Genomic DNA, 15586 nt, shown 5'->3' on the forward strand with positions numbered 1-15586 from the left:
CTGCACCCCCCTCCCCCCTGAAAGGTGCCAATTGTGGCACCGGAGGGGGGGGGGATTCCAATGAGCGGAAGGTCCACTTTAGGGTGGACCTCCGCTTTAAGCAACAATGGACTTATGTTATCCCTGAGGTATTGGTTTAGGTCCCTGTCAATCCAGACGTCCCAGATACTTTAATTTTCCCACTATTTTTAATTTGGGGATGTCTACACAGGTCTGGTTGCCAAGAGGATCAACTGGCAATAAGGCGGATTTTTCCCAATTGACAACCAGACCAGAAGCCCGTTCAAACTCTCCGACCATTTGTATCACAGTTTTCAGTGAGGACTGGACATCACCTAAGAAAAAAAGGACGTCATCTGCAGACGACGATATTTTATCCTGCAACTGTCTCCGAAATCCTTGTACCTCGGTCTTTGACCTAGTCTTTATTGCCAGGGGTTCAATTGCAAGGGCAAATAATAAAGGAGACAGGGGACATCCCTGCCTTGTTCCTCTCTCAAGCCGAAAAAGACTTGAGTATTCATTATTGATCTTTACCTTTGCGTGTGGTTCAGTATAAAGTATTTTCACCCACCTAATAAAGAGCCAAAGCCAAAACTCTTGAGTACTCTCCATAAATAATCCCATTCTAGGGTGTCGAAGGCCTTGGCTGTGTCCAAGGCTAACACAGCCCGTGAACCCTCCTCATCCGTTGGAATCTGCATATTTAAGAAAACTTGCCTAATATTAACGCTGGTCGACCTATTGGGCATAAAACCCTGACTGATCTGGATGTATCAGATTTTGTATGTGTCTGTTTAGACGAGTTGCTAGAATTCTAGCTAAATTTTTCACGTCCGTACAAAGAGAAGAGAGGTAGGGCGATAAGATGAAGGTTCTAACGGATCTTTCCCCTCCTTATGAATTACAGTGATGTTAGCTTCCGACATTGATGTGGGCAGACCCCCACTAGATAGTGCCCACTCGAAAGTTTTTAGTAATTTCGGGAGCAGAACCTCCCCATATTTTTTATAAATTTCTATGGGGAGCCCATCTGGACCTGGGGGATTTCCGATTGGACATCCCAGCTACAGCACAATGGATTTCCTGCAGCAAAATTGGGGCTTCTAACTCTTTTAGCCTCTGTTGATAAGGTCGGGGTTGATATTTCCTGGAGAAAATCATCAATTTTCTTCCTCCCTTGCTCTCTATTGGATGTATAGAGAGATTTATAATAATTACCAAATACTTGGACTATCTACTACATCCGTCGTAATGCCTCCTCCTGGGGTTCTGACCACAGAAACAACCGGAGGGGAGGTGTTAGCTCTAATCAAAAGGGACAGCATACGACCGACTCTCTCTCCTTCTCCAAATTGACATTGTTGCCGAAATATTCGTTTGTTCTCTGCCTTCCTCATGATGGTCATATTGTAAGCCCGTTGTCTTTCTAGCCACTCTTTCTGGGTATCAAAGGTTGAAATCATCACATAGGACCTTTCTGCAAGCAGCATCTCTTTTCTAACATCAATCTCCCACCTTTTAGAAATCCCCTTCACTCTTGCTACCTTTTGGATTAAAAGGCCCCTGAGGTAGGCTTTCAACCCCACGACGCTGTACCAGTATTCATTTGGACAAATTCTTGCAGTTTTTCTATTATTCCTCGAGCTGCCCATCAGTTCTAGCCAAGTTGGATTTATTCTCCACTCGATGAGTTGGGCTTTACCCCCAGCGTTTACAACCAACAGTGGGGAGTGATCAGAGACCCCTCTTGGGCCATATTCTACACTCCTCATCAACGAAAATGCTTCACTATTAGCTAAGGCCGTATCAATAGGCCATATAAAGAAGAATTTTCTTCTTTAAGCCGAAGTTTGAACAATCACTTGACGAATCCATTTGAAAAATAGTAGATTTTGACGCTGCTGGTCCACAATTTAAACTCTCTGGCAGTACAAACAAAACATCCGTTTTGCGAACCTGAGCGGTCGCCTTTAAGTAGACTCTGATCGCTCTTACTACATCAAGGGAATGTAGTACCTTCCCTTCCCCTAGATTGAGGCTCTGGGGAGAAGGAGGAAGAATAATATCCTGGTTTAAATGAAAAAACATGTCACCACCTTTGGTAGGTATTCAGGATGAGGACGCAAAACCACCATATCCTTATGCATAATCAAATACGGCTCTTTACAAGACAGAGCCGCTATTTCCGATACTATTCTAGCAGAAGAAACGGCAACCAAAAAAGCTTATCTTTCTTGTCAAAAAGAACCAAGGGAATTTCCTGTAAAGTCTCAAAAGGCTGATTCTGCAAAGCCGATCAGACCAAAAATGTAATCCCAAGGATTTAGAGGTGCCTTGATAGGGGGATTAATCCGTGTTACCCCCTGAATAAAGCTGCGCACCAGAAAGTGGGAAGCAAGAGGCTGTTGAAAAAAATACTGACAAGGCCGAAATCTGGCCCTTGATAGAACTCAAGGCCAGCTTAATTTCTAATCCTATTTGCAGGAAATCAAGGATCCTACCTATGACATACTTCCTGGGGTGCCAACCCCTGGATCCACACCAAGAAACATATGCCTTCCAGATTCTATAGTAAATGATTCTGGAAGCCGGCTTCCTGGCATTAATCAAAGTAGACACTATTGAAGGAGATCACCCACGATCCTTTATAGAGTGGGTTTCAACAGTCAAACCTGTTAAATTTTTCATCCGTAAGGTAGGATGGAATACTGGAACTTGTGCGAGAAGGTCTGGACATAATGGCAGAGTCTGAGTGTCTCCTACTGCCATCTTTATGATCTAGGTGAACCAAGATCTTCTGGGCCCCGCTGGGGCCACCAGAATCACCTGCTTTTGTTCCTACTTGATCCTGCGGAGAAGGCGCGGAAGTAGCAGAACTGGATGAAATGCATAGATCAGTGAAAAGTGATCCCATGGGAAGACTAATGCATCTGTTCCACATGCTAGTGGATCCCTCGTTCGACACAAAGTTGTCAACCTTGCCACTGGATCTGGACGTGAATAGGTCCATGTCCGGAATACCCCATCCTCTGACATATTGCTAGGAAGATGTCGGGGTGAAGATACCATTCTCTCGGAAATAATTGTTGGCGATTTAAGTAGTCCGCCTACCAATTCTCTATTCCTGGAATGAAAATTGCTGATAGGCAAGGAATGTTGTGTTCTGCCCAAGCTAGAACATGATTCACCTCTTTTTTTGGGCTGAACGACTTCTCGTGCCCCCAAGGTGATTGATGTAAGCCACAGCCGTGGCATTGTCGGACTGATAGGACAGTCCTGTAGTCTGACCGTCCAAGATTTTAGGGCCAGACGTACTGCCCGAATCTCCAAAATGTTGATAGGCAAGGTCCTCTCTAACCTAGACCATCTTCCCTGGACAGAATCTTCCTCAGGGCTGCTCCCCAGCCTAGAAGGCTGGCATCGGTTGTCACCACTTTCCAGGATACAGGTAGAAAAGATTTTCCCTTTTGCTGGATAACAAGCACCAATTTAGGCTCTGATGCATGTTGGGAGCCAAGTGTATTGGAAAAATCCAAGGCCTGAATCTTTTTGTTCCAGACCGACAGGATGGTGTTTTGAAGCAGTCTTGAGTGAAAACTGTGCCCAAGGGACGGCCTCAAAAGGAGGCCACCATTTCCCCTAACAATCTCATGCACAGCCGAATGGAATGACTTTTCTTTGTTTTGATAAGTTGAATTAGTCCTACAATGGAACCGATTCTTGTCTGGTGTAAGAATACCTCCTTCTGTAGGGTATCTATGACCAGCCCCAAGAACTGTAATCTCCTTGATGGTTTTAAGGAGGATTTGTCGAGTATCCAACCCAGAGATTCCAGGTAATTTACAGCTGTGACTCTGGTTCAGACCTGAGACTGAATCATCTATTAAAAGTCTAAATAGGCTAGGACCGTTATGCCTTGAGCCCTTAATCTGGCTAAAGGAGGTGCCAGAATCTTTGAGAACACCCGTGGTGCTGTGGCTAGACCGAATGGCAGGGCCACAAACTGAAAATGATGATTTTCTATTTCGAAGCACAGACATTTCCAGTGAGTGGGAAATATTGGCATGTGGATTTATGCATCTTTGATATCAATTGAAGCCAAAAACTCCCCTCCTTGCAGGATGGACACAACCGATCGGATTGACTCCATGTGATAGGATCGTATCGATTCAGATTTTTTTAGATCTAGAATGGGTCTTACCTCTCAGTTTGGTTTTGGAACTATGAAAAGGTTTGAATAAAAAAAAAAAAAAACCTGTGCCCTGTTCCACTAAGGGAACTTCTGATATCACCAACTGGTATAATAAATGATCCAGAGCTAGAAAGAGAATACTTTTTCTCTGGATCCTTGGGAACATTTGAGCTAAGAAAAAGAGGAGACGGAAACTAGTTTGTAACCTAGAGAAACTGCAGAAGCCACCCATCTGTCTTGACATTGTTCCTGTCAGATCTTTGAGAATTGCAGGAACCTTCTCCTTACCCAAGTGAGGGCTCCCCTTCATAAGGAGGCTTTAGCATTCTGCTTTGTGGGCTTTCTGCCTCAAGATCTCTTCTGACCCTAGTGCTGCCCTTGGGGTCTTCCCCTTGAACCTGGCGGTTGCTGTTGTGACTGCCTAGAGGCCAATTCCCCTGGCACAGGAGAGGAAGCACGCTTAAAAAGGAGAAATGTTTGAACTTCTTTATTGGGAAAAAAGAGAGCTTTTCTCATTAGAGATCCTATGGATGTATTTATCCAGATCGTTTCCAAATAGCCGTTCACCCTGAAAGGGGAAACTGGCTAAGAGCTTTTTACACAGTTCTTCTGCTGACCAATTTTTCAGCCATAGAACTCTGCGAGAATGCACTAGTCCAAGCATAAGCTGTAAGGCTTGGAATCTTTCATAGCATCTACTGTGAAACAGTGCGTCTGATACACCAGCCCATTGCTGGGCCTGCTGATCAGGCAGAATTTTAAGTATCTCCACAAACTGTTCCTTAATGGACTGGGATACAATTGCAGCAAGAACCGGCTGCGCTACTGAACTTGCTAAAGACATATTGCTTTTAGAAAGAAGTTACAACTTTTTATCTGTTGGATCCTTTAAGATCAGCGCATTATCCACTGGACAAGTGAAATTCTTGTTCACTAAGGCGATTGCAGCATCAATTGCTGGAACCCCCCACTTTTTTTTTTAACAAAATCCTCTTCCATAGGATAAAGCATAGAGAATTTCTTAGGAGGATAATATTGTTTATCTGGATGTTCCCATTCAGAATACATAAGCTTTTTTAGCCATGAATGAATAGGAAAAGCATCCCCAGATGGGGGAGGTTTAGTAAGAGTACACACGCAACCTGTCTTGTGATGCTACTCCCTCTATATTAGGATCATCGGAAGATGATAAATAAGTATCTTCCAAATCTTTGGGAAGATCTACCTGATCCCCAGCCTCCTGCACCTCAATAAGAGGGTTCTGAGCACTAGATGGGGATCTGCTATGTTTGACCCCACTATGGAGAGATATAGTATCAATCTTCTTTTCCAAATTACAAATGGTAGAAGAAAAAAAACTCTTGTGTGATATATACAGTGTCTAGCGCAGCTGCAACAACAGTTTCCCCTGTTGGCTCAATCTGACCAGCCGCATCACTCTCAGAAGAGGATGACATTCTTTTGGAAATGGATTTAGTTTGTTGTGAAACCATTGACCCTTTAGAACCCTTAGAGGAGTTCCTGGTCCCTTTACCACTCATAGCCTGAAGCACAAAGCAGAGGCACTACCAGCAAAAGAACGTACACTGCAAGGTTATAGTCCAGCGCTATAAGCGGCTATTAATACCTAGCCTGGTAAAGTATAATGTGTCAAAGGGAATGCCTGTGCCACCAACCTGAAACAAGCCATCCTCCTGCTCATGTGTCCCTCCACAGCCAGCAGCAGCTACACACACAGTTCTTTAACAACTTCCTCCACGTGTGGCTGGTGTCCGACGCCGTTAGCCACGCCCCCGCGCTAATTCAAAAGAAAGTGTCTTCCCGCATGAGCGGCGCCTTGCGAACAGCTGATATGGCGGCAGGTGGATACATCTACCGCCGAGCGGCCGCGTGGTCTGTCTTTTTTTTCCAAAAGAATGCTGTTGGCATATAAGTCCCCCGAAGGGGAAAAAAAAAACAACATTGGGGGCACAGAAGGAGAACCAGACCCCCCTTCTTACCGGAGGATCTGCCCCACAATCCTGGACCTGCAACAGCACCCTGCCAGTAAAAACTTTATGGCCTTACTACCAAAAAGTAATGGATCCCAGGGTCCAGCTCTCTAAAAAGAGAAGCATTTGCAAGCAAAACCCCATTCCTTTAGCCCATGAAAGGACATCCGAACGGATCCGGTCAGCATGGCTAGCCCCAGCAAGGATTGCCTCCAGTGGAGCTCAGCACAGCACATCTTTACTCGTGACCAACACCTTAGACACTGGTGAAAAAAACTGAGGACTCCCAGGAGTGGGAGGGGTTATACAGGGAGTACACTTCTTACCTTAGGGCGTGCTAGTGTCCATCACCCATCAGTGGCCCTATAACCCACACAGTACGTACTATGGCTCTGTGTACTCTGATGTAAGTAGAAGATTTTCTACTTTGAAAAGTAGATATTAGTGAGCGAGGAAATAGGCATATGTAGATATGCATCTTTGATGTTGATTGACGCCAGAAGTTCTCCTTGTAGTATGGAGAGAACTGATTGGATTGGCTACATACAAGAAAAAAAAAAAAAGTGGTTTATAGTCAGGAATTGAGTTTAGATTTTTGAGATTCAGAATGTCCATTTGGATTTACCCAAACCCCAACCTCTGCTCTTACATGGGGGCCACCATGAACACTCTTTGCCAAAAGATCGTCCAATGCTTGCTCTGGATCCTTAGGAACGTTTGATCTAAGAAAACGAGGAGACGGAAACTCTTGGAACTCCACTTTGTAGCTTGGAGCTATTGAGGAAGTCTCCCATTCGCCTTGACACTCCTCCTGCTAGATCCCAGAGAACTGCAGAAGAATTCTCCCTATTGAGCAAGCAGGGGCACCGCCTAATAAGGAGGCTTCAGTATTTTATTTATGGTACTTGTATAGCGCCATCAATTTACGCAGCTTTACATATACATTGTACATTCACATCGGTCTCTACCCTCAAGGAGCTTACAACCTAAACTCACATTCATATACTAGGGCCAATTTAGACAGAAGCCAATTATTCTATCAGCATGTCTTTGGAGTGTGGGAGAAAACCGGAGCACCCGGAGGAAACCCACGCAGGATCAGGGAGAACTTGCAAACTCCAAGCAGGTAGTGTCATGGTTGGGATTCGAACCAGTGACCCTTTTTCCTGCTAGGCAAGAGTGCTACCCATTACACCACTTTGCTGCCCAGTATCTTGTAGGCTTCCTCCCCCAGGACCTCTTTTGTCCCTGGGGATAACCCTGAGGATTATCTTTGAACCTGACGGCAGAAGCCGTTATGACTGTCTGGAGGCTGATGCCCCTGGCACAGAAGGAGCAGCTTTGAAACTAAAATACATTTACTCCTTCATTTAACTGGCAAAAGGGGTACTTTTTCACTAGAAATTCTCTAGATATATTATCCAAAATATCCCCAGATAGCTGTTTCACCACAAAAAGGAAGACTAGCCAGGAGCTTCTTGCATGACGCTTAGCGAAGGACGCAAGGCCTGAAGGATAGAATCTCTCATAGCAACTATTGCAAACATAATGCTGCCTCCTGGGCCTGCTGAGCAGGATAACCTTGAACACCTGTTTAAACTGGTCTCTCAATGTTAACCAATTACTGCCAGCACAGGCTGAGACACTTAATTTGCCAGAAAAAATGATTATTATTATAGGAATTCCAACCTTTTATCCGTTGGATCCGTAAGTATTTGAGTATCGTCTGCCGGACAAGTTAAACTTATTCACAAAGAATATAGTAGCGTTAATTGCCGGTATACCCTACTTAGTGAATTTTCTCTACCATAGGATAAAGTGCGAAAACTTTTTTAGAAAGTAAAATAAATGCTTATCTGGGTGATCCTCCAGATATAAAAAAGCTTTTCCAACAATGAATGGACAGGAAAAGGCATGCACAGCTTGAGGAGGCTTTAGCGAACCCAAACACTCAGTTAAGGGTACATAAATGTGGATAATGACAGAACTCTGGATGGCCTCACTCCAATGCTAAAATGATGCTTTATTAAAATAATATTTAGGACACAGCAAATGACATCACAGCGAAAGATGCCAACAGCTGACGCGTTTCGCACTAAGGCTAGTGCTTACTCATAGCTGGTTACTCATAGTGGAGCGGATCATTCAGCAAGAAATTGTACCATCAATCTTACAGATTGTGAAAGCTGACTGTACTGCATTTGACATCTCATAAGAGGAGTCATTAGCCTCAACACGGTCCCCTGAGGGAATCCGTCTTCTCCTGACCCTAGTTCATAAAGTTTGAGGGTCCTGGGAAAATGGAAGAGAACCTGTCGCATCCTGACCACACTGGGATGCGATTAAAGTGGCTAAACTTAGGTTTTTTTTTTTTTAAGCCTACCGTGGCTGAGGTAAAAAAAAGATCTTGTAGAGTAGGCTTTCCAGAGCTTGAGGGAGACATTTTTAGCTCCTTTTTGGGGGTGTTTCAACCCCCCCTTCTGACCATAGTCCAATGCACAAAGCAGGGGTACTACCAGAAGAAATCGCATCCATTGCTTGAGAAATAGTCCAGCCCTGCCGCTGCTATTAATGCTCAGCCTGATTCAATAGTAAATGTGTCAAAAGGAATGCTTGTGTCACCAAACCTCTTTCATGCCCATCTATGCTTTTGTGTCCCTCCGTCAGCCTGCAGCAGTAATAATGGCGCGTTAGAAAACACATTCCTGCGCTGGACGTTGGAGAACACCAACGCCACGATAAGCTCCGACCCCCTTTCGTTGCCTTTGTGCCCCCCTCCTCCCCTTTAAAAAAAATTAAAAATAACTTTCCCGCACAAGCGTGGGCCTCTGATCCTACAGGATCGTCACGTGAGGGGGGAAAAAATGGTGAGGAGAGAGCTTGGAAGCCGCCGAGTAGAGCGGCATGCTGATCTTTTTTCTCCCCCGTTTTTCTCCTGACGCTCTTGCTCGTGAGGAGGGGGAGAATACAGCACAGGTGGAGGGTGTCTGGTGAAGAGAAAACCCCCTCAGACTTACCAGAGGTCTGCTGCTGGCTGAAGAGAAAAAGAAGCCTGCTGCTCCGGACTACAGCGCGATCTCTTGAGGAAGCATGGGAAGGTATGTGCTCCGTAGAGCCCCCAGTGGCGACACTTAGGCATAAAAACATTTACTAATCAAAGGAGACATTTCATAACAAAATTAAAAAATCTCTTAGAAAACTCCACTTACCTTTCCCACTGCAGGGTTTTCTGTGGTAAAAACCAACAGACAGAATCTTCACCCTTCATGGTGGGTTCCATTAAACCTTCAGGAGCCAGGGAAACACACAATCCTGGACCTGTAATAGCACCTCTGCCAGTAAACCTTTATGGCCTTAATACCAAAATTACTGATTCCTGGGGTCCAGCTCTCTAAAAAGAGAGCCTGCCAGGAAATCAGCTGCGCTAATCATAGGCAGTGAGACATTGTCCCGATGTGCAGCTGCAGAGATCTTTATGTATATATAAATCTAAAAACTCAATTTTCGACCAGGTCATAAGACATGATGAAGCTGAGATTAAAGGCATTCAAAGGCATTAACATTGAAGATCTGCACGAAAGTATGTAGTAGCTCATTAGAGGTATTCCAGATTAGAAAGCTATCATTGATGAAACAAAACTACAAGGTCACATGATTATACAAAAATGTAAATTCATCCAAGGTTCTAATCATACGTTCCCACTCCCTCAGGTACAGATTGGCATAGGATGGGGCACAAGAAGTCCCCATCGCCATGCCCTGCACCAGGGCGTAGTTCAGTAAGGTCCTGGCTTCATTCTGGAGACATAGGACATGGCTGCACCTGTGAATCCCTCTTTTTAGGTAATACCTCTGGGATATATTGTTCAATGCTTGGATATTCTCTCCGACATTTTATAAATGAACACTACCCTTGATATTCTTTTTATCCTAGGTTTATGGCAGTTTACTTATCCAGCTAGGAGCCCCTTTTCTTGTATATGGGTCAGCAACCTTTAAGTATGAGAGGTCTTTTTGACTTCAGTTACAACGAAATTACATCCCAACACTAGTGGCCATTTGCAGTTCATGTAGGTTCGTGAAAGAATATGTGCTTTGCAAAATTCCATCTGCAAACTTTATAGTGACAGGTATGTGTATTTTGATGTATTGGCTAAGTCTAATGAGCATTCCTTTTTATATTATATATTACTTTGTCTTTTTGTTTTTATGTTTTATTTTTTATGTCTCACATTTAGATTCATGCTGATCTGCCATCTGTGAAGGCTCTTAAACCTCACATGTTGAAACGCGTTGGATCTTACCGGTCTTTCTGACAGTTGGTTTGGGCCTCTTCCATTATTCATTTCATCCAAATTTTCTTAGACCATCTTATTGTTATCATATGTTTCATGCAGTCCCTGCTTGCGGGAGGAGGAGGATTGTCATTGCCCACTGCTAAAGCCAATCACAGTCCTGCTAGCCTTGTTCACCATCTTGAGTGCATGATGTTAATTACTCACTACTAAAGTAGTTTACAGCCTTTTTGTGATTGAGTGTGAGAAGTTGACATTTTTTTATTATAAAATCGGCACGCTCAATTTCTTTGAAAATATGCTCAAAAGGTTGCCTACCCACCCCTGCTCTAACCAATAGTGTCACAAAACACACATATAAAACTAGTGTATGGTGAAAAAATAACTTTCTATGCTAGAACAAAACAAACGGTTATGGGTAGAGAAACGTGAAAGGTCTTCCACCATCCAATTTGCATTAAATCTGCCAGTGTGTGGACCAGTGAATTGCACACTCACCAGAAAGATACTATGAGAGCAGCAAACAGCCTGATCAATCAAGGCACAAATGGCTTTGCCTCTTTGGCTGCTAGCAACGATAAGGATTGGTATAAAGCCTGATGGGTATGTATTGCAGTGCCATCAAAATAAATGTGGGTGGGTGAATGAATAAGTAAACAAAAAAGAAAAAATATATAAAATGCAACTATACGCTAACCAAATGTGTAACAAGGCACATGTATAAAACAAGTTCATGGTGAGAAATGTGCTTCTATTAAAGTCCAAAACCAAGTGTTATGGATAGAAAAATAATAAGTATATTCCACCATCCAATCCACCAGTGTGTTTGACTGAACACCAAGTAAATTGCACTCTCACCAGAAATGCAGTATATGCTAAAACTAGTCCAGCAAACACCACCCGATCGCTCCAGCGTTCTAATGGATGCCTAATCTCCGTCCTCACCTCTCTGCACAATAGAATGTCAATGTGGGCTGTAGTGATAAAGCTCACCAATGGAGCAGACAGAGATGGCCATAGTGTTAATTACTTGACTATTCAAGCTGTGTTTGCTGCACTAGTTGTAGAATATTTATGGTTAGTGTGCAATTCCTAGTTACATAGTTAGTAAGGTTGAATAAAGACACCAGTCCGTCCAGTTCAACCTGTGTGTCTACAATTGTCCCTATCCCTGTACATTCCACACTAACATTGGTCACTACCCTCAAGGAGCCCATAATCCAAGGTCCCCATTCATATACTAGGGCCAATTTTGGACAGAAGACAATTAACCTACCTGCATGTCTTTGGAGTGTGGGAGGAAACCGGAGTACCCGGAGGAAACCCACGCAGGCACAGGGAGAACATGCAAACTCCAGGCAGGTAGTGTCGTGGTTGGGATTCGAACAAGCGACCCTTTTTACTGCTAGGTGAGAGTGCTAACCACTATACCGCCCGATTCACTAGGTGTTCGATAAAAGCCCGTAAACTGGCAGATTTATTGTAGATTTGATTGGATGGTGGGAGAGATTTTACGTTTCTCTATCCATAACAGTTGGTTTTGGTCTCTAATAAAAAATACTATTTTCACCATGAACTTGTACATGTGACACTGTTGGTTAAGTCCCGTACACACAGGCCGCACTCTGGGTGACATCGGCCGGTTCAATAAAAAACGGTCGACATTTGGCTTGTGTGTATGACAGCTGGTCTTAAAGAACCTGGCCGGCTTCTGTCAGACGAGCATGCTGGAAAACCAGCAGCCGACTGGCTCCCGATCAGCACTCTCAGCCAACTCTCAGCTGAGAGCACTGACCGGAGTGTTGTGGGACAGAACGCAACAGCTTAGCTGGGAAGGTTGCTGTACTAACGTCGGATTGTTAGTATAGCAGCTCCGACTGGAGCTGACAGTTTTTTTTTTCATTCAACCCAAAAAACTCAGTGTGTACCAGGCTTTAAAGTATATTTGAACTCAATTATCACAATCACCTCCTTGTACCTTGGATTTATTTGGATTTTTTTTTTTACGTATAGTTTTTAATTTATTTAGTTACCTATTCATTCAAACATCCGTGTCTTTGCGCATCTCTATTACGTAGAAAAGAGGGTGATGGGATTAGCAGTTTACAGAATAAAGATGAGATTGTTTTTGCTTTCAATTTAGCATTTCTGCTTAGATCAACAGGTGTTTGTGTGCATGCATCTTAGGACTGGTTAGTTGCAATCTAACACGTTTTTGTTCTTGGGTTTAGTTATACTTGAACTATAAAACAAATCAGAATGTGATAAGTATCCGGGAAATAAAAAACTGTATACGAACAAGGAACATTTTGTAATTTTCAGTTACAAAATAACATTTAAAAGATTTGGTGCAAGTTACATACCAGGGTCCGACAATACATCTGTACCTGGAACTTTAATAAAAACGCCACTTTCTTCTGCAAAAGAGATCATAAGGTCACATAGCTTTATCAATCAATATAAAGTAATAGAAAACACAACAGGGGAAAACTGTGATTTCTGTATTACCTGTAATATCCCTTTCTTGAAGTACATCACTGAACACAGGATCTTAGACTTTGTCCACGAGTTATGCAGAACTCTTTAGGCGCTTGGCACTGGCAAAGTTATTAAGGAGCTCTAGCATAACCCACCCACAAAGAATGCATTTGGTAGCAAGCAATAAGGAGTAAAATCATAAGGAACAGAGAGGAGGGTTCTGTAATGTACTCCAAGTAAAGCATCTTAACACTAAGGGTTCTTTCACATGATCGGGATCAGTTCTATTACACAAAGTAAAAAAACAAAAAAAGGTAACCATGAAAACTCAGGCTTTTTACAGCAGTTTCTACATCCATATTCAGTTTATATCAGTATACATCTGTTTTTTTTTTCAGTTTTTGAAGAAACTAGTCATAAGCGGATAACTATTATTATCAAAGAAGGTTTTGTGCTTAAAAGCAAACAAACGGCACAGACAAAAACAGACCACAATACTTTACATATATATATATATATATGTTTCTGTCCGCAAAATCAAAAAATTATGCAAACCATTTCCCTTTTATTCTGCAGCTTTCAGATGTAAGTGGATATACAGCAAATTTTATCAAATTACAAAAGTACAAAGTGAACGAACTGTAGAAAAATCTAAATCAAATCAATATTTGGTGTGTGTATCCTTTAGCTTCAAACCAGCATCAAATCTACAAGTGATTTTGTAGGATTAAAATCAGGTGTACCAATTTTACAAAGAAGGTGCTAATGATCATCACTTTCATTTGTAGGTTGAAACTGTCATTAACTGAAATTGAAACAGTTGTGTAGGAGGCTTAAAACTGGGTGAGGAAGAGCCAAACACTTCTATGTTGAGGTTTTGGAAAACCGTTTCATGTTACAGGTCATACACCATAGCTGATTACAGTATTTAGTTTTATTTGGAATTGCAGTTATTGATAATTGAATTGTTGTTGTGTCTCATTTTTGCTCATTATTGTGATTTGTGTGTTGTCTTTGTTGAATGTGACTGGATCTTAGTAATTTCTCTTCGGGATTAATAAAGTATTCTGAATCAGAACACTGAAGACAGAAGCCGGCGCAGCGACAGGCTTCTGTCAGACTGGCTGCAGTACACATGATCCGGTTCCTATTGAACCAGTGGATGCCACCTGACATTTGGCCTGTGAATGGGGCTTAAGACTAAGCTGTGTGTGGTTGAGTGCTAGTGTCAAGTTTGAAAAGTTTACACTATAAAGTGAATACTTTTAAAACATGGCACCGGTCTTTTCAGTAACAGACACAAGGGGACCTTGTCTTACCTGTCTTCAGTGCTGGTCCCTATATAGGGTCCAGACTGTGCTTGTGGTGGGTGTACGCCTGAAGGAGTCTTCAGAGTCTTGGCTCTATAAGGATAGACCACACCCATGGCATAGCAGCCTGAGGCTGACTACCTGTGTTGCAAAAAGTTCAGAGGTGTGGAAAACAGGGCCCAAAGCAAAATTATAGGCCATCCCTATGGTGTTGGGTCGGGCTAAGGTTCCCAAAGTTTTACAGAGGATACACCACCGAGGTGGTATTAGAAGAAAGTGAAGAGTTGATTGAAAAATCTAAAGATAAAATAAACTGGTTAAGCCAAGAGTAATTTCTCAGTATGTTAGAAGTCTTACCTTAGGGCAGTAGCAAAAACTGAGGACTCACAAAGTGGGGTACGGTTATAAGGAAGGCGAGCAGGGGGCACGTCCTCAAAAGATTTGTCAGTGTTTAATAACTGCCTGTACTGTACAATTTAGGTAAAAGATTTTTGCCACATGCCCCAGCATAGTATGGGTTAAATGCTAAAAGTCTAGGAGGGGTTGTAAAGCAGAGGAACTTCCTGCAGGCTTCTTCCCCAATGGTTCTCGAATGGAAAAAACATTTTTCTTCTCTGGCCGCTCCCTGGAAGACATCACATACAATCCAGGACAAACCGTATTGTATGTGACAACATTCAGAGCCTGCTCAAATTCTGGGGTTGGAGTGGATAAGTGGGGAGCCAGCATGTCGGGAGACTGAGGAGTAAGGTAAAAATTATTTTTAATGGCTGCCCGAAGATCTTTAAGCTTTTAAGGCTTACAAAAGGATTTCTATGGGAAAGATAATTTACAAATAGAACAAATTCTTACAAAGTCTTTTCTGATTTGCAGAATAAAGTGTTGTATAGGAAAACGAAAACCTCATACCAGCTATAAGCCACAGTGCATAGGGGGAACCATGGTGCGGAAATGCCTCAGGGGCTGAAGGGTTTACAAATGCAAGGACCAAAACATTTAAAGTTGTATGAAAAATATCTAAAGCAGACTTTTGATGCGTTACTCAAGGATCCAAAACACATGGAGTAAACCAACAATAGAGTAGATAAAGCAGTAGAAATGTCATATATAAAATTGGCATTGGTGAAATGTTGAGGTGTAGTTCTGGTATTTTCACAGCATTTTGCCAACATCAGTGCAAGATTACTGAAATGCAAGCTAGTATGGTTGTTTAGGATCTGCAGATCTCTCTTGTAATTAACCACTTAACAACCGGCCCATAGCCAAATGATGGCTATGGGTGGTTGTTTAACTCTGGTAGGATGTCATATGATGTCC

At 42.7% G+C, this 15586-nt stretch overlaps 1 protein-coding gene across 6 annotated transcripts in view; it reads right to left on the bottom strand.

The window, feature by feature from the left end:
* TRMT1L (tRNA methyltransferase 1L) overlaps window positions 1-15586 on the bottom strand; it is a 358814-nt gene that overhangs the window by 42622 nt on the left and 300606 nt on the right. For 5 of the 6 annotated variants that reach the window (XM_077459512.1, XM_077459507.1, XM_077459513.1 and 2 more), the window contains one exon: window positions 12845-12898. The exons of the other annotated variant lie outside the window; for it this stretch is intronic. In XM_077459512.1, the coding sequence (XP_077315638.1) occupies window positions 12845-12898 (54 nt within the window). The remainder of the gene's footprint in view (window positions 1-12844; window positions 12899-15586) is intronic. 6 annotated transcript variants of the gene reach the window in all.

Source organism: Lithobates pipiens, unplaced genomic scaffold (assembly GCF_037356315.1).
Source record: "Lithobates pipiens isolate NorthernLeopardFrog02 unplaced genomic scaffold, aLitPip1_a1.2 Scaffold_28, whole genome shotgun sequence".
Lineage (NCBI taxonomy): Eukaryota > Metazoa > Chordata > Amphibia > Anura > Ranidae > Lithobates > Lithobates pipiens.